This window comes from Leuciscus leuciscus (assembly GCF_965113295.1).
Source record: "Leuciscus leuciscus genome assembly, chromosome: 7".
NCBI lineage: Eukaryota > Metazoa > Chordata > Actinopteri > Cypriniformes > Leuciscidae > Leuciscus > Leuciscus leuciscus.
The window spans coordinates 25,883,695-25,906,323 of record NC_138731.1 but is presented as its reverse complement, the minus strand read 5'-3'; the positions used below and the strand labels follow the sequence as shown (position 1 = coordinate 25,906,323).

Sequence of the window (22,629 nt, the reverse complement as noted above, 5' to 3'; positions counted from 1 at the left end):
GTCATACTAACAAGAAACTATGCTTCTAACCACATGTTGAGAGCTGTAGTTCCAATCACACAACTTTGCGATGCTGTTTGAGAAAGTTAATTTGAATTATGGTTTTGGGAAACACCGATTCGTTGAACTGTGCTACCAGTGACGGACAATAGTTAACTAATGACGCTTTTGGGACATTCACCCCAGGCTGGGACACCAACTAAGTCCAGCAAACAAACTTGGGCTGGTTTAAGATGATTTTCCAGCAGGGTTTGCCCCAAAAGTTCTCTCAATGTATCAAAGTATCTGAACCGTATTTTTGAGAGAACTGGGATTTAAAGTCAAGCTACAGAAGAGCCGAGATGGGTCTACTCACCAGCTGACACTTCTGACATCTTCAGAGTTGACGTCTGATGTGTGAGGTGGAGGCGCCCACTGCTGATCAGCAAAATCAGGTAACGTGGCTCCTGTCCAGAGATCAGTGGGCTGGACAGCAGCAGGCCATCAGGGTTCCAGGTGCGAAATTGCAGGCGCACCGAAAGGCCCTCCAGGAATGGTGCAGGTGCTGGCAGCGACAGAAAGCTGCTGCTGGAGCTCCGAAATGTGGCGGCCACCAGCTGTGGTTCCGAACAGGAAAAGGTCACGTTGCCCTGTGAGAGAAGGGAGAACGCCAAAGCATCGGTTTACATGCAAGCAGGGTATGACCAAATGGCAATGCAGCCTGACCCAATTGCATATCTACTGTAGCTGATTGCATCTACTCAGATGACACTGCTGAGGCCAAAATCACGCAATCACAAGATAGTGTAAGAGATACCGTATAATACTGTCCTTAAAAAAAGAAAAGGATAGCTCCTTTAAAAATCTACTTCTCACAGAAATGTACAATTTGCATTCAGGACAGTTTCAAAAAAATATATTCAAGTTTCAAGAAAAGTTTAATTGACTCTAAAAATGTCTTGTTCTGTAATCATCAAGCAAAAAGTAATAAAATATTTGGTTAAAATATTTACTTTTGAATTTATGCACTAAAAACATATTGCAAAGAATTTTAATACAGAGATTAAAACATGCTTGTCATAGAGATGGTGCATTCAAAACATGTATATAAACCTCAGTTGAAAAACTTAATGGAAAATACAAAAAGAGTGTAAAAAATGAGATGCAATTAAGAAACCTGGTTGCGAAAAAAAGAAGAAAAGAAAAGAAAGAGGAAACAAGCTGAAGGGTTACATGAGAATTGGGGAGGCTGAGAGCCAGACAGGCTAAACCCACAAAGGCAGCAGGCGGTCTGGCTAAATGTCACCAGCGCAGATCCACAGAGAGCAACAGAAACACAGAGAGCACATCCGCAGGACAGAAGCTCACGTAGGCGTGAAAAGGTTACTGCAGTGTGAGGTGAACACCTCATTGATCTCTGTGCCACAGGGCTGTACAGACACCAGATCACTGAACTGAGGCCTCGGCAGACCTTCTCCCAACCTGACAGCCTTAAGCTGTGTAACGTCAGTGCTTAATTTGAGCCGGATCCCACCGGATCTTGTTCCGGAAAATATCAGATTTGGGATTTTTGCTTTCCAGAATTTGTTTTGAAACAATCCGGCATTAACAAGTGCATTACATTTTGACAGTGTGTGCGAGAGACATAGCAAGAAAGTGTAAGCATAGGTTTATGTAAATGAATTTGGAGGCTATGTTTTGCTATTGGCCCTCAGCATATATTTTTGACCAATCAGCTTTCTTAAGTTCAAAATCACTCTCATTGGTTGGTGCTTACAGCTAAGTGTTTTGCGCACAGTAAAGCTATGTACATCAGAATCAGAATCAGAATCAGAAAGAATCAGAATCAGAATCAGAATCAGAATCAGAAAGAGCTTTATTGCCAAGTATGCTTGCGCATACGAGGAATTTGTCTTGGTGACAGTAGCTTCCAGTACACATACAATATAAAGTGACAAGACAAGTAACATAGGTATAAATAAAAAAAAAAAAAAAAAAAAAAAAAGGGAGAACATGTAGTTACATGTAGTTACATGTAGAACATGTAGCTCTAACTACGTACATGTAGTTAGAGCTGTGCAGAAACCTATGAATGATGCTCTTTTAGTTGTGCCATCACCGTTTACAGACGTCATTGACTGTACAACTTCAGTTTTTCCAGAACATATGTCAGTCACAGCACCTTTTAATTGCTATTTTTGATCTGGCAATTAAGCATTGTGTAACGTGAACACATATTTGTTTCTTACAGAGCTACAGTAGATGCAATATCATTCATCTCTCCTCTGAAGTGATTGAGTCATGGTGGTCTTGTCATTTTGATTTAGGGAAATAGACAGGAGTGTGATGTGATCATTTAAAAGATATTTCTGTCTTTCTAACAAGAAGCTTTTCAGCATGAAGACAGAACAAATATGATTTGTATTGAATGGTTCCCATTCTTTTTCAGAGACCATTTTCCAGGACATTTCGCATTTCTTTAAAAAGGGAATAAAAGACATGCAAAGAATACAGATTCACGGCCTAAAGAATAAATTCCTCTCTCTATAGAAGTCTTAAAGATATATCACAATTGCAGAAATTATGCTATTATGTTTAATGTTTTAAAATAAATAATTTTAATAGTAAAAAGGAAAGCTACTTTAAAAAAATAAATTAAAGCTGACTGTGTGTGAATTAATTCTACCTGGCAGCATCTCTCTTTTTGTAACACGATGATCCAAGGAGGATGAAGAAGATGAGGTATTACACTGGGTTTATTTAAACAACACAGAACAAGATACTAAGCATGTGAGACAGTGTGCTATGCACAAACAATACAGGACAAGGAACAGAACAAAAGCAGGAACTTTAAATTCACAGTGATTATTAACTAAAATACGAACAGCTGTGATGATTAGTGTTAGTGTCCATGATGACTGATCAGTGGCGGGAAACTAGAACAAGGAATACATGTGATGAATGTAAACAAAACAGAAAGTCCAAGAACCTAAAATAAACTGAATGTGTCTGTGAAACTTTTAACAGTGAAGCTGTGGGCTTTAGTTCTTAAGAAATTTATGCTAGAACTTTTCATAAGCTATTTTATTGACAAATCACAGAACAGTGTTGACAATACATTTCTGCTCTACTGAATGTTTCTGTGTGCGCACGATCTGCACGTGATGTGGAGCTACTGTCTGTATGTGTGTGCGTTACAATGAAGCAGCGCATTAGTTCAGAATGGTGATTAACTTATAAGCTGTTTAAAACGTGCATTCACCCGATCAATTTTGAGCATCCAGATGGTATAATCAAACATATCTTGTGGAGCGCTCACAGTGTATGCATTTATTTGTCATTTTAAATGGAGCATTTAAGTGAACTTCAAAGATTTCTTATACTGTCGCGCACTCTATAGACCTTCTGCACCAGAGAAACAAGCGCGCAGCCCTCTTTAGAATTTTGTCTTTGAACTTCAGTTTTTGCGGTAGCTCTGTATATTCCTATGGCATCGCTGTCGAAGAGTAATTAGCTGGTGAAGTGGATTTACTAATGAAAGTTATCATGAGCATTGTAATGTTTGAAGCGGATGACAAATGTCAGTAGACCGGGAACATTTTAAAACGAGCGGTTCGTTCATAAATCCTTAAGATCTTACCTTCATGCTGTGGAAATACAAACCAGCAGACAGAACACAATGACCGCAGCACTGAAAGGTAATGAGCATGAAGGTAAGATCTTACAGATTTATGAATGAACTGCTCGTTTTAAATCTTCCTGGTCTAGTAAAATTTGTTATGAGATCTGCTTCCAACATTACAATGCTCTAGATTAAGTAAATCCAATTCACTAGCTAATTACTCTTCGACAGCGCTGTCATAGAAATATACAGAGTTACTGCAAAAATGAAAGTTCATAGACAATGCTGTCATGCATGCTGTAGTTTGCCGACTTGCATACCGTATAAAAATTATTAGTTTGCAAGAATTAATATTAACAAAGTTAAACAAAATACCTTTACCCTTGCATTGCATATAAGCAAAGACAGTCCAAACTGCATGCAGCACGAGGTTTTACTGACCGTTTGAGGATCCAATGGAGTTATGAGGTTTAGCCACAACACAAGCTCTGTTTAATAATTTTTGGTTGGTTAAATATTTGCAAAACCCACAGACAGATGTAAAGGATGACCAATAGCAATGGTTTATGAAAAAGAAAAAAGACGAAATATGGAGATACAAGGTTTCTGCAAGACAGAGATGATATTTTAAATTGTACATTTTGTTAATTTATAAAGTAAATGTCTTATAGGTTTTAACATTAGGGTGATATAACAATAATGATAATTTAAAATATATATTATTTCGGTTACACTTTATTTTAAGATGTCACTGTTACAGTGAAATTATACATTTAAGTATTGAGTAATATTAATTAACTACATACTATAGGTTAGGGTATAGGATTAGGATTTGGTTGAGGGATAGTTGCATGTAACTATGCATAAGTTACTGTTATTACTATGGTAAGTACATGTAACATATGTAACAACGACACTGTAAAATAAAGTGTTACCATTATTTCTGTAATTGGGCCCCCCGGACATGCGAGCATAGGCAAGTGTCGAAAGCCACTACGTTACAGCGAGTTTAAAACAGCGAGTAATTCAAAACACTTCTCTCATGTGTCAAAACTCAATGTCCTGAACATTGCACTTTCTGCTACTAACGTTGCTTCGGACCAGTTGTAAATTGTTTGTTCTTCAATGAAATAAAACACTTAAAAAAAGAAAGATTTTTCCAGATTTTCCAGGACATTTTATGTTTTCTCTCATTTTCCATGTGTTTTCCAGGACTGATAATTGGTCATTAATTTTCCAGTATTTCCAGGTTTTCCAGGACACGTGGGCCCTGATAAAGTGTGAAACTTGGCACAGTTTGTGCACACATTTAATGATTCTTGCTGATATTGAAGAGGCAGAAGTAATATCTCTGGAGTCTGGATATGATTAAACATCACTAGGTCAAAACCCATTTCTCATAATAAACCAGCTGCTTACCACACTGTATATCTGAGGCTTTCGTCGTTTAGCCAGGTCAATGACATTCACTCCATTGTAGTAGAGGTTCTCCATGCAGCCATGAAAGTTACGTCGAATAAAGGTTCCAGGTTTCCCTGGCAGTGGGATCCCACCAAAGCTTAGCTGTTATAGAGAATGAATAAAACATATCTAATTTCAAAACATGAACAACATTAAATGTTTCTTTTCTATATATATATATATATATATATATACACAATATATTCAAAATATTATATATCTACATTAAATTAATAATTATTTATAAAATGTACACACAAAATGTATCCCACTCAGCCCATAAAATTAAACACTGCATCTGACCATTGTCATGAGACTGGCACATTGTTGTGGTAAACAAAATGCCTGAAGTCTGTGGTATTTTGGACTGTCTTACATGATTTGTTTCAGGTCATGCCACAACATTTCAGTGGGTTTAAGGTCAGGAACTGACTTGGTTATTCCAAAAGAGCCATTTCTTCAGGCTTAGCCAGTACATTCATTCTGTGAAGCTTCATTGTTATTCTGCTTGAGCCTCATTCTGTTAGGCTCCATCTCACATATGGACAATCTGACATGGTTCTATACAATTTATGAATACAGTCCAGAATAAATTTTTCCATCAGTTACTCCGCTGTCCAGCACTGCTGGATCTTGAATGCTTTAGATCAGGTTATTTTTTTTTAACACATTTCCTACATTCCCCAGTCCTGTGATGTTCCTTTGCAGAGAGCACTAGATTCCATTTAAAACAGTAGGATTGTAGGGGCTTACATTTAAAATTAAATATATAAATGAGCAAGACGATCAAGTAATTAGAAAGCATAAACAACAACAGCAGTGTCCTTGCTGCTGAGGGGAATAAAGGTCAGTCTGTGGCCAGGCGGTCTCAGTGGCAGTCAAGCTACAGTATGTCATGTCATTCCTGGATCTTGAGGACACCTTTTCTGCTCATACACAGGACAGTGCCATCTCTCATAGGTGAGGTGAACTGCTGCATTTATAGTGCAATTAACTTCAGTGCACCTCATCAGCTGCACTCCAGTTAGCCTTTGACTGTTGTAAGTCTGGCTCTAGGACAGCCGATGGACGCCTGGGGAAACAGTGATACGAGGGGAGGCAGATATTCCATCACAGTGGATTTATGAACTACATTTTTCTTTCGATGATCAATAATGCATTTTCTTGTGGTAACCTAGCACCACATGGCTATTAAAAAAAATCATTTTCCTAGGCCTCCCGAAAGCCAGACCTGTGTGATGAAGACAATACAAATACAAAAACTATTCTTTTTTTTTTTTTCTGTGGTACTGTAGTTATATTTACCTCAAACACCTGATATGCATCTCTTGGGTTGGATCTTATTTGTATTGCCCTCTTTAAAACGCTTACAGTAATTCAATAACATATTCAATTATGGGTTCAATAAATTATTTAATTATACTTAGACAATGGGTATTATTTCATTTCAAAATTATATCAGTGAGTTTTATATACACTACTGTTCAAATGTTTGGGGTCAGTAATTATTTTATTTTATTTTTTATTTGTGTGTGTGTGTGTGTGTGTGTGTGTGTGTGTGTGTGTGTGTGTGTGTGTGTGTGTGTGTGTGTGTGTGTGTGTGTGTGTGTGTGTGTGTGTGTGTGTGTGTGTGTGTGTGTGTGTGTGTGTGTGTGTGGAAAGAATCAGTTTCCATAAAAATATTAAGCAGTACAACGAGATGATAGAAATATTATTGTTAGTGTGAGCACTAAATCAGCACATCAGAATCATTTCTGAAGGATCATATGCAACTGAAAATATTGTATTTTACTATATTATATTTTATAAATATATCATTTTATTAAATTTTTTATACAAATGAGACCCTTTTATCTCTCATTATAGCTATATAAAAATCAACATACATCTGTCAAATGAATTTAGTATAACAGGCCATTTGAAAGAGCTGACAACATTTCTTGCACCCCTTTTTAGACTTGCGTACAACTTTGACCACACAAGACAAGTTGCACATGTGTAGAATTGACCACCTCAAAAGGCTTGTCATTTTCAAAAAGAGGAAAACAGGGAGTCCCAGACACCTACCTCATAGTCCACCTCTAAGGAGACTCCATCACCCTTGGTCCTGAAGTGCTGAGTGTGTCTATCCAAAGTGAAGTTGACCTGCTTGTTAAAGCGTTCGATCAGAACAGAGTGCCAGTGCAGATCGTCCAGGAGACTTCCTAAGGTGACCACCATACGAGCACTGCTGGATCTCACCCGGCTGTCATCTGCCAATGAGAAGTTTTTCCATATATGTTAATAGCCATGAATAACTTCCAGTCATTAGCATGCACTACCGCTCAAAACTCTGGGGTTGGTAAAAAAAAAACTGTAATATTGTGAAACGTTATTAGAATTTAAAATAATTTAAAGTAATTTATTCCTATGATGGCAAAATAATTTTCAGCATCATTACTCTAGTCTTACATGATCCTTCAGAAATCACTCTTATATTCTGTACAAACAAACACTACAATAGTCTCCACTCCAAAATAAATATGGTTAAATACATGAATAATACTTCAACCCTTTGAAGTTGCTAGCTTCCCCCAGTACTGTAACTCACCCAGGTTTAGATGCAAGGCCAGCCTGCCACGATGAAGCTCCAGAGTGATATAATCCCCTCGCTGGCCTTCTCCATGCAGTAAAACACCTTCTGCCTGTCGACTCTTAAATCGCAGCGATATAACATCTTTCACTGTGCTCATAGACTTCTGGTTGAATCGGTAGAGCAAAGAGCTTCTGCCATCAAAATCAGCCACATACGATCCTATAGACACATGATATTTTGTATGAAACACTTACTGGACACAATCTCATTGCACTTAAAATGTAAATAACAAATAAAATGACAGTACACAGAAAAACAAATTAACATTTAATTTCACATTAAATATTAAATAGACATTTTAAAAAATCATGATTAAACTAGATGATGATATTGGCTAAACTAATAACCCTAGGGATGAGACCACCTGAAACGACAAAAGACTTGAATTTGCTGCTAGAAAAGTGTCAGGAAAAATTTTTTGCAAACTTAAAATCCAAATTTACAATCCCAAATTAACCCAAGGCTGGAATACACTACAGAACTTCTGAATAACTCGTCCGACTTTGTAAATTTACATTTACATTTAATCATTTAGCAGACACTTTAATTTTTCATTTTAAAAACGTCTTGGTTACATATGTAACCCTAGTTCCCTGAAGAGGGAACAAGACGCTGCGTCGAAACGCTGTGGGAACGCCTCTGCGTGATTGCGTCATGAAGCATGTATGAAACCAGTCCATTGGCATGACGGAACGTCATGTAACGTCATCGACCAGGAAACTATAAAGCACACCTGAACCAAACAGCGTCAGTTTCTGATAGGCTTAAGCAAGTCGATCACAGGTATGCTGGGAGTATGGCAGGGTGACGCAGGGTCTCATTCCCTCTTCAGGGAACTAGGGTTACATACATAACCGAGACGTTCCCTTTCAAGGGAACTCGAGCTGTGTCGAAATGCTGTGGGAACGCTAATGCCCACGCCGCCATAAGAGCAAGTGTCCATCTGTGTGAAATCAATGCGCACATCTAGGCAAAAGCGATTGGAGCCGAGGTCCAGCTAGTGAAGCCTCACGAATGTATGCGGTGAGGACTAGCCTGCCACATTACAAACATCTTGGAGGGAAACTCCTGTCAGTAATGCTTTAGAAGCAGCCATACTCCTAGTGGAGTGGGCCCGTACAGCCAAAGGTAAAGGCTGACTGACTGACTCATAAGCAAGTGAGATGGCCTTGACCACCCACTTGCTCATCCTCTGCTTAAATGCCGGGCACCCCTTTGTGGGTACCCCAAAGCAAACAAACAGTGTTCAGACTTTCTCCACAGTTCTGTGGACTTAAGCATCTAAGGCCCTAATTGGGCAGAGCAGGTAAAGTTTCTCTAGGTCTGACGTCCGGAGGAGGACAGAAGGCCTGCAGAATTCTAGGTCTTACAGTATTAGTAAAAACCTTAGGAACATAACCTGGTCTTAGGGTGAAGAAAACTCTTTACCATACCAGGAGCCAATTTCCATGCACGAGGGAGATACCGAAAGTGCTTGAATGTCTCCAATTCTCTTGAGAGATGAAATAGCAAGGAAAAAAATATCTTTAGAGATATTCTCAGAAACTTCCTCAATGGGCTCGAATGGAGTTAGGGAGAGGCCTCAGCCTCAAAGTGCCATAAAGGAAACGAGTTATTAGTGGGTGTCTCCCCAAAGATACTCCACTCAAAGGAATGTGGTAAGCAGCTAGTGCTGCCACGTACACCTTCAGTGTGAAGGGGGATAACCCTACGGAGAAGCGCTCCTGCAGGAACTCCAACAGGAACTCCAGCACTGCACCCACTGGGCAGTTAACCGGGTCCAGCTGGTGCTCTCCACACCAGGAAGTGAAAAGTCTCCACTTCAAGGTATCCAGTTTCCTTGGTTGAGAGACCAGAACTTATGAGCTGGGCCCTCTCAGAGGCCAAGTCCACAGTTTCCACAGTTCTGGACGGGGGTGAAGGATCAACCCACTCACCTGAGAGAGTAGGTCCCTCCTGATCGGAATCTACAGGGGAGAGCCGTCGAGGAGAGACACTAGGTCCGCAAACCATACTCGGGCTGGCCAGAACGGGACTACTAGCAGTAGACTGACCCCATCCTGGCGAACCATTTCCAGAACTCCTGGGAGCAGAGCAATTGGGGGAAATGCGTATAGACATGACCACGGCCACGTCTGCAACATAGCATCCAACCCCAGAGACACTGGGCCTGGCAGGTGAAGGCAGAGAAAGGGCGAAGCCCGTCCCTAACCCCTCTGCCAGATCCATTTGCGAACCCCGCGACTCGAGAGTGATTGGCGGGAGCACAGCGTTCTCAACTGTCTCACAACAATGCTCATATTCAGCCCCCTCGAGGCCTGACTGAGCGTGCTGCACTCCCAAATGAACAACACACAATACATGTGTATCCCCACCCGCGATGTAGACTGGGTAGGGATGAACACACTATTGAAAATTTGGTCACTTGCCATTATAAAGTTTTTTTTATATATATTTTTTAAATATATATTTATGGGTGAAAACTCCTGCCTAGCAAATTCTAAGACAGACAAAACACCAGGGACATAGATTCACAGAGCGCTTGCTAAAGACATAGAAGCTGACGCTGTTTGGTTCAGGTGTGCTTTATAGTTTCCTGGTCGATGACGTCACATGATGTTCCGTCATGCCATTGGACTGGTTTCATACATGCTTCATGACGCAATCACGCAGATGCGTTCCCACAGCATTTCGACGCAGCTCGAGTTCCCTTGAAAAGGAACTGGGCATCATACACTAAATGAATGAAGATCACACAGTCCCAGACTTCTTGTTCCGAACACAATAAATTCATGCAGAAACATGTGCCTTGTTGCTAGGAGACACATGACAAATAAGAATAATATGTGTTCTAAATAGGTATGTACTGATATGATAATTGTGACGATATGATAACTCTTTATATTTGAAAGCCAATAGCCGATATTGGCCGAAAAATCTAAATCCAAATTTTTATATAATTTTTGAGAGCCTGATTACAAAAACAAAAGTCTCACCATTAAGGCCATGTCCCAAGCACACAATTTTAATGTTGTCATTATAATTTTATGTAGCTCATATGACAGCCTTGCGCTGCATATGTTGAACTTAACTGTATTTTCCTTTTCTGAATTGATTCCGATCATATTTCAAGCAATTCAAAACCATCATGGCGAACAGTGCGCATCTGAAGTGTATCAGCTGAAGGAAATAATCCATTATGTATCGGCTTTAATATATCGATCTTAATATATCAGCCAAAATTTGGTATCGGGCCGACAGCTATAACATTAAAAATGAACATATATCGGCTGATACCGATATGGTGGCTGATATATCGTGCATCCTTATTTCTAAAATTAGATCATAATATCAAACATTTTTGACATATCCTCAGACTGGATAAAATCAGTCTGAAGCAAAAAAAAAATAAAATCTGTGTCCATCATACACAACGAAATTTTATGTGAAATCGTTCCACTCCGACTGCCTAAATTCTGCAGACTGATGGCTCTGACTTTGAAATGGGGCAAAAATCTGGGCAAAAGTCATGTAGTGTATTCCAGCCAAGAACTGGAGTTCTAATTGAGCTACTTAGAAAATGGGAGGCTATAAGAAAATGACTAACATTTCTGCAGATATTAGTAGAGTTCTTACAGGAGCACTGTTCCCCATTGAAGTTTTAATCGAGCAAGTTAATGGGGCTCAACAGCTCACAGCACAAACGATCAACTCAGCGAATCAAGCGTTTCACTAATGTTTAAATCTAGTGTTTGAATGTCATAACATGTCAAGAGATCAAATGCTGCATATTCTATATTACATACTGGTAAACAGAAATGTTTCTCAATTTTCAGATGACGTACTTTGCTTAGAAAGTTAATGAAGTTTGTCTTGAGATAGTCAAAAAGGCATATGACCTGATGGAAAACATCTGTTATGACTCAGTTCTCTATTACGCCTTTGAGCAATGCATCCAGTGTGACCCATTGTTCCAAGACAGAAGTTTAAACATTTCTTTCTTTGTTGTCTTTTATAGACATGACTTTTGAATTTTCTGATTTTTTGTTTTTTGTTTTTACTTTTGATACACCAAAACAGTCTAAATATTCCCAGGATCAAAACACAAAATGTTCTTTTTCTCATGCTTGTTTGCAAAGTTGTTTTGCAGAAATCTCTATATCTGTGTTCCAGTTCATTACTGTATAATGCCAATCATGAAGCAAAACCCCGCAGCCTACGGAAAAATCAAACGAAGGGGTGAGTTTAAAAAATAGATCGAAAATGAATGCCTCCTTTTTCGGATTAGTGCAGCAAAGCAGAAAGCCTGTATATTTTTCAGCACTGAATATAATGACCTATTTTTGATAATAAGCAACCGCTCCATTTGGTGAAATAAGGATACTGTGAGCTATGAGGTACGTGGTCTAGTCATAGCAATCTTGCAGTCGTGATAATGACACATCTAGTATTGCACCATTCTCAGGTTCAGCTTGAGTTCACAACTGTCACAGCAGTCGGCTGATTAGTATTATGTGATATGTGGCTCAAGTTAATCTGAGCTGTTAGGTGCAATCACTGCACTTCCAGTGAGCACTAGCCGTCAAATCATGTATAATTAAAATAACATTTATGCTCTTCTTTCAAGGTTATATTCAACACTCAAGATCCAGTGTACATAGTCAGACTAGTGCACATAGATTCATTATATCGAAACTCTATGTTCAGATTTGTCATGGGATTCACATGTGAATTCTTTAAGTGTCTGTGGTTGATTAGCCGAGATAGCTGAACGTTTATCTGCAAAGCACACATTCATCCGAGTTTAATACATGGATCATGCCACAGAATAATGAGGTACCTTTTTATAAATGTCTATGTAATTCAACAATTGATCCATTTTGTGGATCTCGGTATCATTAAAAGGCACATTTCTTTTTATTTAACACAGCCTGACTGGATAAGTGTCTGATATGTAGACATCTTTGTTCGGTTTTGGAAAAGTATTATCAAAGAAAGTCATCAAACGACCTTCATTTAAAGGAGAAAAGTGAAACTGCTGCCGTCATGCAGTGAATTATCTGTGTCACCTTAACTCAACACCTGTAAAAAATACTGTGTGACTGGAAAAGGACAAAGGACAGTAGGCATGTGAAGATCTGCAGCAAGAATTATGGGTAATGTTATCACCTTATATACTGTGCCACAACTATTTTATTACCCCTGCTACCAAGACTGCGGAAATGTGCTGTGTGAACTGCTATTGGATCTAGGATGCTTCTGTAATCTAATTCTGCAACACTTTTCTACTCTTTCCTTTTCAACTCTTACGAAATAATGTGAAATATTAACTGCATAATATGGAACACTACATCTAAACTCCAACTTTAATGCCAAGCACAGAAATACTGCGTACCCTTAAATTGGTAGTTGAATAGGATTTCACTTTTCTAACTTTAGTTAGTGTGTAATGTTGCTGTTTGAGCATAAACAACATCTGCAAAGTTACAACGCTCAAAGATATTTTATTTTAAAGAAATTGCTTTTTAAGGACTACAACAAACGGCTGGTAGGGACTACACAAGCTTCCTCCCGGGTTTGTGACATCACAAACCCTAAAATTTACATAAACCCCGCCCCCGGGAAGCGATATTTTTTTCCCCAGGATGGTAGGGGAAGGTACCGCCTTTTTCACCTCTGATTGGCTAGAAGGGCTCTCCTCCGATTGGTTATTTGATTTGGCCGTGAAACATCATCTCACGTTCATGGCAGGCTGTCGGCTAGTCTATTCTGGTCATCTTTACCGTCAACAGAAGTGAATTATGTAAGTAAACAGTGTGATAAGTGCGTGCTATCACATTTATATTCCAAATTCACATTTTCATAGCATATAAGTTACTGTACAGTCGATTTACCTTCGATCGATTTACCCTCATAGTGTTTGCCTCACCTAGATACACCATCTCTCTCTCTCTCACACACACACACACACACCTCTGCACCACCCACCACCACCACCACCACTACCACCTCTCTCTCACTATCTCTCATCACAAAACTCACTCAAACATCTAGGACTAAACATGATCTAAACAGGCTATGAAAATGTGAACTTGAAATATAAATCTGATGGCACGCACTTATCACACTGTTGGATTGACTTTGTTTACTTAGTTTACTTATGTTGGCGGTAAAGAAGATCAAAACAGACTAGCGCGCGAGCCGACAGCATCACCACCACTACCATCTCTCTCTCTCTCATCACAAAACTACCCCAAACTGCTAGACTAAAATAAATTAAACATAATGTTAGTAAATCAACCATATTATTTCAAAAGGCAAACTTACAATTATCTCTTTACTTGCATTGTAGTAGAAAAAAGTACAGGTCACAGATAATTTGAAGAGATTAGAACCTATCAACACAACGAACAACGAACCCTTACTGTAAGCCTAACCTTAACCAATCAATACCTCTCAATACCTGCGCCAAAACCATTTATTACTGGAGCTGTGCTCCCTGTCCAAAACGTAGGCTGGTCAGATTTGTACTCCCAAGTTCACATGTTTGTCACAAAATTCCCCCAAACAGCTAAGACTAATCCTAATCCTAATATAAATCTGAAGACACGCACATATAGCGCTTTTCTTAATAGGCTATGTTGGATTGACTTCGTTTACTTCTGTTGTAAAGACGATCAAAACAGACTAGCCGACAGTCTGCCATGAACGTGAGATGGTTTCACGGCCAAATCAAATAACCAATCGGAGGAGAGCCCTTCTAGCCAATCAGAGGCGGTACCTTACCCTACCATCCTGGGAAAAAAAATATCGCCCCCGGGAACGCGATTTATAGATTATCATGACCGAATATGCTAATCAATGACTAGAAGATAACTACACATAAGCTACATAAATTAATCAACTAACCATTCAGAAATGTCCTGTTGCTTCTACATGTTGTCACTTCTTCTTGAGTCTCTCCATCATTGTCTGACTCCAGTTTGAACATAAAAGGCTAAAAGTTTTAGAAATTTTCAGTGCATGTCTGTGTGAGGTAAAAGGACACAAGCTGTTGAAGCTCTGCCCTCTGTGCCGGGAGCAGCAGCTCATTTGCATTTAAAGGAACAGACACAAAAACGGTGCGTTTTTGCTCACCCTCAAAAAGTAACAATTTTAACATGCTATATAAAAATATCTGTGGGGTATTTTGAGCTAAAACTTCACATAGGCCTACACAGTCTGGGGACATCAAAGACTTATTTTACATCTTGTGAAAAGGGCATTATACCACACCTTTAAAATTGAATGCAATAGATGTAACTGCTGTGTCTCAGAAAGTAAAACGCCTGCTGGTCATTTGTAATATATATTTTCAACATTAAACATTCTCACTCACGGTAAGCACAGCCGTACACAGCCACTCTGAGGCCCACCCGACCACTGGGGCTCCAGTCCAGAGGAACGAAGCGGAGGAACCGGGTTCTGATAGACTGGCTGAGTTTATGGTGGACCACACTGTCTGGATTCACGTTTCCCACAATCCTCTGGAAATAGAAAAAAAGGACAAGGTTTTCACTTTCTATGAATATGGTACACATTGGAGTTCCAGTAGTTTTTTTGAAGCATTAGAGACATAAATCTCATGCTTTTTGTTGTGAGAAGTATTACACACACACACGCACATATATATATACACATACTATACATACATATACATATACATATATGAAGAGTTCAGATGCAAAAGCCTCTAAATGCCATCTGAAATTTTCTTATAGAATAATCATTTTTATCAAGCTTGTATATTTAAATTCAATAATTTCACTCAAATGGCAATGAAGATAACCTATTAATTGTCATTTAAGTGAAATTACTGAACTTAAATATACAAGCTTGATAAAAATGATCATTCTATAAGAAAATTTCAGATGGCATTTAGAGGCTTTTGCATCTGAACTCTTCATATATATATATATATGGGGTGTAACGGTACACAAACATGAAGGTTCAGTTCGAACCTCAGTATTGAAGTGACGGTTTGGTACAGGGAGTAAACTAAACCCAAACTGCTTCTTTTTTTTTCTTTTCTTTTTTTATTAAACAGTGGTTTATTGAACAAATTGTGTCTCTCTCTTTAAATACATTTAATTATAATTAATTTATTTTTAGATAGATTTAACAATTAACACAAAAAAAAAACACAAAAAAAAACGTCATTTTTGAAATATAATCATTTACAGTTACTATCACACCTTGTTTTCATGACAAATGTATTTAAACATATAATAGCAAATAAGACATTAAAGTAAATATAATTAATATATAAGTTGAAAGGATCCCCTCCAGAGTAATTGACTTGCCTGAGGTAAATGTCATGCTACGTGAGATATTATTCTCAAGAGGTTTTATTGATTTCTTTCCACGTTTAAAACACTGATTGAGAGAATAGACGTAAACATATATATGCATAAATCGTCTGTTCTTCTTCTCCGCTTTTTTCTGATGTAACGGTTAACAAACAGCGTTGCATTACCGCGCGCCCCATTCTGGATTGGAGTGTGGATAGCCTGTGGCTGACTGAATTCGTCGTTGGACTGTATGCACCAAACAGTGATGCATAATTAAATCATTACAGTTAATAATGCTATGCTACCCATTGTTAAATTGTCCATTTATTTTAAAATAAAATCACACAAATCAAGGGTTTAAGCTATTGTAACATCTGTTCCCTCCAACCAGCAGAGGGAGCCCTCACCTGAATACTGACATCACTCCATTTCTTCTACAGTCACTTCCTGTTTGATAGATATAAAGAGCCATGGCTTTCCACTAACACTTTGTGAAGTATTGCCAGTTTTACCTGCCATACTGAGCGTTCTATCCATTGCCATTTTTTCCTGCTTCTTGTTATGACCTTTTGCCTGCCTTTTGGATATCATGTTTTTGGATTACTGTTTTTGCCTTGGTTGCCTATTTGGACCGTCTATTTTTGTTCACTGAACCCAGCCATTATCTTTGATCATTGCTTTACCTGTCGATTTGGATTTTCTGCTTATGGATTCTCAACAGACGCCAAGCCTGAGTTTGTTACAGCTATATAAAATTAAGTAAAAACATACAAAAGAAACATCACATTTCCATGTCTTATTTTATACCATATTTATGGAAAGTGCCTTATAATAATTTATAACATGCAGGTTGATAAGATGTTTTCTGCAGAATGCCATTTATGAATACACAAATCCTATTGAATCCAAAGAGCAGTATGTCTTTCAAAGGTCTCAACAGTTTATGTAAATGTCACCTCGTTTTCATCTGCTAGCACACATAATTTGACAGTAATTTGTGTCTGACTCACTTCACAGTTGAGACTTGTATGGAACATAAGAACCGATGACCAAAACACCACATTTACGGATGAATCACCAAGAGAAGATGTCAGCTTTTTTCAAAGATGGACTTTTCCATGTCCCTTTGAGATAAATAACATCAACAATATCATCACCTCCCTTGGTGAGACACTCGCAGCCCACAAATGCTGTTATGATGCCAGCAAAAACATCAATCTTACGTTAGTGACTTTAAAGGTCCCGTTTTGTTTTCCCGGCAGACAGACTCGGAAGAAGAAACACTTGATTTTGTTCATTGGGAATTGACTGGATGGTTGGTTGGTTGTGGTTTACTAGCTGTGATCTCATTTGAGTGACAGGTTGTCCCGCCTTCACGCCAAGAGGCAGGGGAAGTTATTTTTATTAAAGAGGGCACATTTTCTGCAAATCTTTTGCTGTTACTATACAAAGATTCTCTGATTCAAATCAAACAGTTCAAGACTTTATGATATCATTTCTTTTTCCTTTGTAAAGCAGTTTAGATATTGTTTTCCATTATTAAACGCATCAACCTCAACCTGAGCATGTTTGTCATTACATCATCAACTCATCGACACTCATTTGAGCACTCAATGACGACAACATCCTGTCCCTGACAGCTGCTTCCTCTCTCTCTTTCCCCCTCTGAGAGAAAAAAAAAAGAAAACAATACATCCATCCAATTACCTATCAGCTCACCTCAGCCCAAGGGCACAGCAGAGCTCCCATCGGATCCGGGGAGATGCCCAGGTTACAGGCTGCCCACGTAAACAGCTCCTCTCTACACTTCATTAACTCTATTCCTGTATCGACTCCTGCTAGACCTCCTCTCATTCATTAAGCCCCCGTGCACTGCTGGCGTTATCACGGACTCTCCACGGACCGTTTCATCAGCCCTGTTACGTCTGCAACGGTTACATTCTCATGTGATTCACCAGGCATCGTTTCCTTAAACCCAGAGTGAATCCACAACAGAAAGAAAAGCCAGCACAAGATGAGTTCAATTGGGGTGGGTTTTATATTTGCTATCTGGCAGGAAAACTCTTGTTGGTGCTTGCTACTGTACAGTGTATGTCTCTAATGAAGGACAGATTTCAATAGCAAACCAGGGTTATTATCATTAACTAAAACATAACTGAAATAATACAAATAAAGCTGAAATTAAATATAAATATTAGATGAAAACTGAAATCAGTTAAAGTTGAATCAATAATATGACTCACTGTAAATAACTAGAATAGAAAAAGCACGAACATAACTAAACATTAAGGTAAAATTAAAATGAAAACAGAAAAAAGCTACTTCAAAATATAAATAAAAAACTATAATAGTATAAAATAATCCTAAAATAACACTGCAGCAAATGAATGCTAAACGATTTAATGTCACTTTTCATCAACAGGAAGCGATTTCTGAGCTGCCCAAGTGTTGATCGGGCTTCCACTGACCCCTTCTAAACAAGAATTACACTCCGTCCCCGGAGAAGCAAGGGCCCGAGAGTGTCAGAAATAGACAGCACCTCAGTGCCTCAGTGACTGTTTAAACGAGAGCTAAGACAGCAAAACTGTCCCCAGACAATAGACAAAGAGTCTCTTCTTTTCCTGCTTTCCTCTCTCACTGTCACCAATGTGCATTGCCTGCGCCTGGAAACATCATAAATGTTTTATTTACAGTCGTTCAGCGGAGCAGAAAACAGACAAAATATCTAAAGGGATCCGAAGGCCTGGCAAGTGACAATTTCATCATTGTCTGAGAGTTGAAGTGTGTTGCTAGCCAAGTGAGAAGCTCACACCTGAGGTGATTTTTAGAACACTTCTACTGCGATTCTGATTCTGGCCCATTCGTTACTTCAATTATACTTTATGGGACCCAAATGGGCCAGCAGGCTCATGCTTTAAGCAAGCTAATCTGACGAAACCATGGGCCCTCCTATCGATTGCTTATGGGGCTGCTCAAGCCGCCGTGTAATGTGAGACCTGGGAGGTATGGATGTGAAATGGAGGGAGAGAAAGAGAGATATAGAAAGAAATGAGTTAGTTAGCGCATGGGAACCAAATGAAGATGAACTGACAAGCAGAAACTATGATGTTTTTTTAGGGCTGTAAATCAATTAAAAATGATTACATAATATGCAGAGTAATTAAACAAATAATCACTATTACTGTATTAGCATATATTAATATTTTGCAGATAAAAGGCTTAAATTAAGACAATTACAAGACATTATTTTCTTGTTGCATATAAATGCATTGAACACATTACAAAAAGTGACAAAGTCAAATGTGTTTGTTTAATTTCCCTTTTTACACATGGATAAGGGGCATGATTAAATGTGTATTAAAAAAAAAATTACTTAAATGCACTATATTGACAAAACTAATTTCAAGATAAAAAATAGCAAACATTTCTTTGCAAGTAAGTGACTGAAAGAAAGAATGGGCTGTGTTTTATGTTTAGTGCAATGGATCATACCAAGTATAAAAAAATATAATTGTACAGTATTTATATCAATGATAAAAGCATAGAACATTTACTTAATGAGTTCAAAGACTTCATAGCACTTTATTGACAAGTTTTGAACCTTAGTTATTCAAGCACAACAACAGTTTTGCTGATGTAAGGCAAAACCTTTATGGTATTGATCCAATGATCTGATTGAAAGAACTGCCAGGATTTCACAAAATCTGCCCCCTTGAGCAGGCTACATCCACTCCGGATACCCTCTCCCCCACCCCCACCTTTAAAGGTTTTTAAAAAACGTAAAGGTTTTGTGTCCTTTCTGATTAAGGACTGTTAGGCCTGTTTCATTACATATACTGTAGTTCATTAATGGACATAAATTAAAAGATTGTAACTAAAAGTTGTCTATTACAATTATTACAAACATCATTGTCATAAAATTTAATTTACATGAGGAGAACCATATTGTATTTTTTTTTACCATATTTCACAGAGTTCAGAAAGCTACTTTATATGTGGCAAAAATAGGCACAGCACTAACACTCAGCTCACACCTACATTCCTGCAAAGTGGTACTGCTCCAGTCATGTTCGCAGTGTGAATACTGTAACCTGTTAATATGGCAATAAAAAAAAGTTTGTGTGTGGTGTGAAGCAGGCCTTGGCTTATACATTCATGGTGAGAATGCAAGCTTGTAATCTCTTTTGAAAGAAAAAAAAGGACAGAGGAGAAAAAAAACTATTTCCCCACCATTTTTTTGCCAGCCACCTGGCAAAAAGCCAATTTTTTTTAATCAATTTTCACAAAATTTTCATGGCCTCCCAAATATTTTGTTGAATATCTGAACATGCAATATATAAAAAATGAACAAAGCCTCTGCTTAAAAAAAAAAAAAAAAGCCTGTTTTATTCTAGCTTAATGCATTCTTTTTTTATCAACACTTGAATATAGGTACAGTAAGTTTCATTTAAAAAAAAAGCAACATTTTGAGCAAAAAGCTGAGGAAGTTGCGTTTTTGTCAAAGACAGCTACATCTAAATCTGGATCGGATTCAGAACGATGATCAAAACTTGAATGGAGTAGATCGAGTCCATCAAAACCCCCAAAGCTTGCACAGTCCTGTAGCTCGTCCTGGGTCAACATTTCATTCAGTAACATTAAATGTTGTGTAATTGTTCTGGTGCAACTTCACACGATCAGCAAGGTGCGTGGAATAGAAACAAAATTCATTTTGAACAATACCAGCGGCGACACTTGTGACGTCAAGGGGTCAGAACAAACAAAAGATGCGGCTGAAAAAGGAATATTTTTTATTTTGCCAACGAGTTTCGGCACACAGGACATTCAGTAACATTAGGCAGTTTTGATTTATATGCGGTTTAATGTTGATGATCGCGTTATTTTACATATGCATCTGCTTACATGCTATGGGGGAGAAACAGGGAAAAAAAGGGGGGGTGGAATACAAAGAAAAGAAAAAAAGAAAAAGGTCTTTATGTCATTACAGTGCTGCTTGAAAGCAAAATGATCCATCAGGTCTCCTGGATGTCTATATCCGCCAGTTTTAACATCTGTCATATTGTTAACGTTTTCCAGTTTGATTCCTGTCATTCTAAAGAGCAGATCCTTCCTGTAAGATTCAGTCCTAGAAATTCTCCGGGTAACCTTCTCACATTACAGAGACACTTCTCTCACACACAGACTGTCTGTGGAAAGAAAATGACAAAGGACAGCATGAACACAGCTCAGTCGCTCGAAGCCCCTGCAGGCTATAAGACGAAAGAAATGACCGTGGTGAGGCCTTCACAAAGCTTATGCAGTCAGCAATTTTCCGTCAATGTAGCGAATCCTGTTTCCCCGCAAGGAAATGATGGCAATACAAGATGAGAGAAGATGAAGACAAAAAATGAAATGTGTCAGGGAAACTCCAAAAAGATACATGTCGACAGCTATTACTGCTTTGAAGGCTATAGTGCTAGTCTGTCTTCAGCTCACCAGGGCCACAATATTAAGACTTAATGACATAAGCTCTTGTTTGAATCTCAAATGTTCAACCAAATATCAGCACCTGGACACAAATTCTCAACACAATCTTATGGCAATTCATAATATTTTACTTCTTGGCAATGGCAAACTAGTGGCTAATTCGTCATTTTTATTCGTATGTTTTGGAACTATCTGCTTACGGCCCAGTGACGTTATGTTTATGGGTGGCCCTTCACTTTAAAAAAAAAAAAAACTTTTGTTTTCGTGCAATTCGGCACCTCGTAAAATAGTGATGTTTTCTTGTGAGATCGGCTAGAACATTCTCCGTTATTGACTGCATGATTATTGATTAAAGATACGAGAAATTCATGCTTTTACAAGACGTACTTGTTTCTTTCTCTCTATCCTCCTCGGTCTCACAGCAAACACTATTACGCATCACCACACCCAACAGCAGCAGTGCTGACTGGAGAGAGCAATTATCCGTCACTTTGGGGAGCCCATTCGCACCTTCCTACAGGAAGACCTTTTCTGACATACAGCGGAGGCAAACTCTGCGATTGCGCCACCCTCTCAGCCCAAAACCTTTGGCAGCTTTCCTCACCACTTCTGATACAGTTATAGCACTCATTAAGACAAAGAACTTGTTTGACAGCAAATTAAGAGTGTTTTTCTTCCTATTCTTTTTATGGACAAGTCATTTTTTTCATTTATCAGACACTTTCTTTTCAAAACCTTTTCACATGAACATTGTGAACGTGAAACCCTTGTGAAAGGTGCTGTCTAAAACTCGTATTCTTTACTGTTGGCTTGTCACAGCTCGCTAAAACAAGAAAAGTTTAGTCGGCAGAGAAAGAAAGAAAGAAAGAAAGAAAGAAAGGAAAAAGCAGAAGATTCAGACATGCAGTTTTACATTTACATTACAACATCTTATCAAAAGAGGCTTACATTGCATTTCAAAGATGCTTTTATCTATGCATTTAGGAATGCTAATACAGGAGCACTGAGGATCTGATGACAGGAAATATTTGTTCACTCTGTCTTTAAATTTTGCTGCTGGGAAAAATATCAGCCTAATGTACCATCTTTGCATAATGCGTTTTCACAATAATGCCTCAAGTATGAGAATATTATGT

At 38.4% G+C, this 22,629-nt stretch overlaps 1 protein-coding gene across 1 annotated transcript in view; it reads right to left on the bottom strand.

The window, feature by feature from the left end:
• cntnap5a (contactin associated protein family member 5a) overlaps nt 1-22,629 on the bottom strand; it is a 78,944-nt gene that overhangs the window by 29,724 nt on the left and 26,591 nt on the right. The window contains exons 4-8 of the mRNA XM_082174486.1: nt 15,076-15,223; nt 7,653-7,856; nt 7,130-7,314; nt 5,021-5,164; nt 356-629 (exon numbers count right to left, since the gene is read on the bottom strand). Coding sequence (XP_082030612.1) covers nt 356-629; nt 5,021-5,164; nt 7,130-7,314; nt 7,653-7,856; nt 15,076-15,223 — 955 coding nt within the window. The remainder of the gene's footprint in view (nt 1-355; nt 630-5,020; nt 5,165-7,129; nt 7,315-7,652; nt 7,857-15,075; nt 15,224-22,629) is intronic.